Below are 986 nucleotides of genomic sequence, written 5' to 3' on the forward strand. Positions count from 1 at the left end.
CCTTGACTGAGCGTTCATCCAGACTCAAGGATGAACTGATTAGACTCTGGGAGTCAAAGGTCAAAGGTCATGGTGACCTCACAAAACACGAATGTTTAATATTTTATACGACTCTGGATAAACAGGGACGTGACCTGAAACGAGTCTGAGTGGCGGAGGGATACGACCGCGAGGAGGCGAGTCTAGTTTCACTCGCCTCTCTGGGTTGTTTTCACAGATGAACAAAAAAAAAAAAAAAAACTTTCAGGGCTTCCGTACCTTCTGTGTGCTTCTCCAGAGACGCCACGCTCGCCAAGTCACGTCTGATTTTGAGAGGATGAATCTAAGAAGAAGTCTCCCAAAACGATACCGTCCCCACGTGGAAAGACTTCACATTACAGAAGCTACAGAAGCTTAAGCTGCTGCTCTCGTTGTGTCTTAACGTGACAGGAACTACTTTCTGTTCCTCCAGGTTTGAGGAGGAGAGCGCGAAACGTCTGGAGCAGAACCAACGCTGCCTGTTCCTCAGCAACGCCGCCATGCAGTGGCTGGACATCCGCCTGCAGCTGATTGGAGTTGCCATGGTGACGGGCCTCGCGGTGATCGCCGTCGTCCAGCACCAGTTTCACTCCGTGGATCCAGGTGAGGCAACACCTGCGTGTGGTGGCCGTGCACCTGTACATGAGATGTCTTAATTCCCTAACGTGTCTCTGCTGGTCGTGTCGTGTCGTCGTCCCGCTCAGGTCTGGTGGGTCTGTCCCTGTCCTACGCGCTGTCCATCACCACCCTGCTGTCCGGCCTCATATTCAGCTTCACTCAGACGGAGATGCAGCTGGTGAGCGTGGAGCGGACGGAGGAATACTCCACCGGCCTGCCCGCCGAGCCGCAGCACCACAACCCACAGGTCAGACCAGCTGCTACGCTGCCACACACTGATACTGATATCACCACAGCAGCAGCTTCAGAGGCGGGAACGAGGAGAACAGGAGCTGTGTGGAGCGGTGGCC

The 986-nt window shown here is 54.5% G+C and overlaps 1 protein-coding gene across 1 annotated transcript; it reads left to right on the plus strand.

The window, feature by feature from the left end:
* Nucleotides 1-451: 451 nt before the first annotated feature.
* Nucleotides 452-980, plus strand: LOC111658139 (ATP-binding cassette sub-family C member 10-like; the record flags this gene model as incomplete). The annotated part of the gene is made up of 2 exons (XM_023410560.2): nucleotides 452-621; nucleotides 723-980. Coding segments are annotated over 2 exons (428 nt in total), but the record flags the coding sequence as incomplete, so codon positions are not given.
* Between the last annotated feature and the right edge of the window lie 6 nt (nucleotides 981-986).

The sequence above is a fragment of the Seriola lalandi genome, unplaced genomic scaffold (assembly GCF_002814215.2).
Source record: "Seriola lalandi dorsalis isolate HSWRI2012SDOR001 ecotype SW California unplaced genomic scaffold, Sedor1 jcf7180001978759, whole genome shotgun sequence".
NCBI lineage: Eukaryota > Metazoa > Chordata > Actinopteri > Carangiformes > Carangidae > Seriola > Seriola lalandi.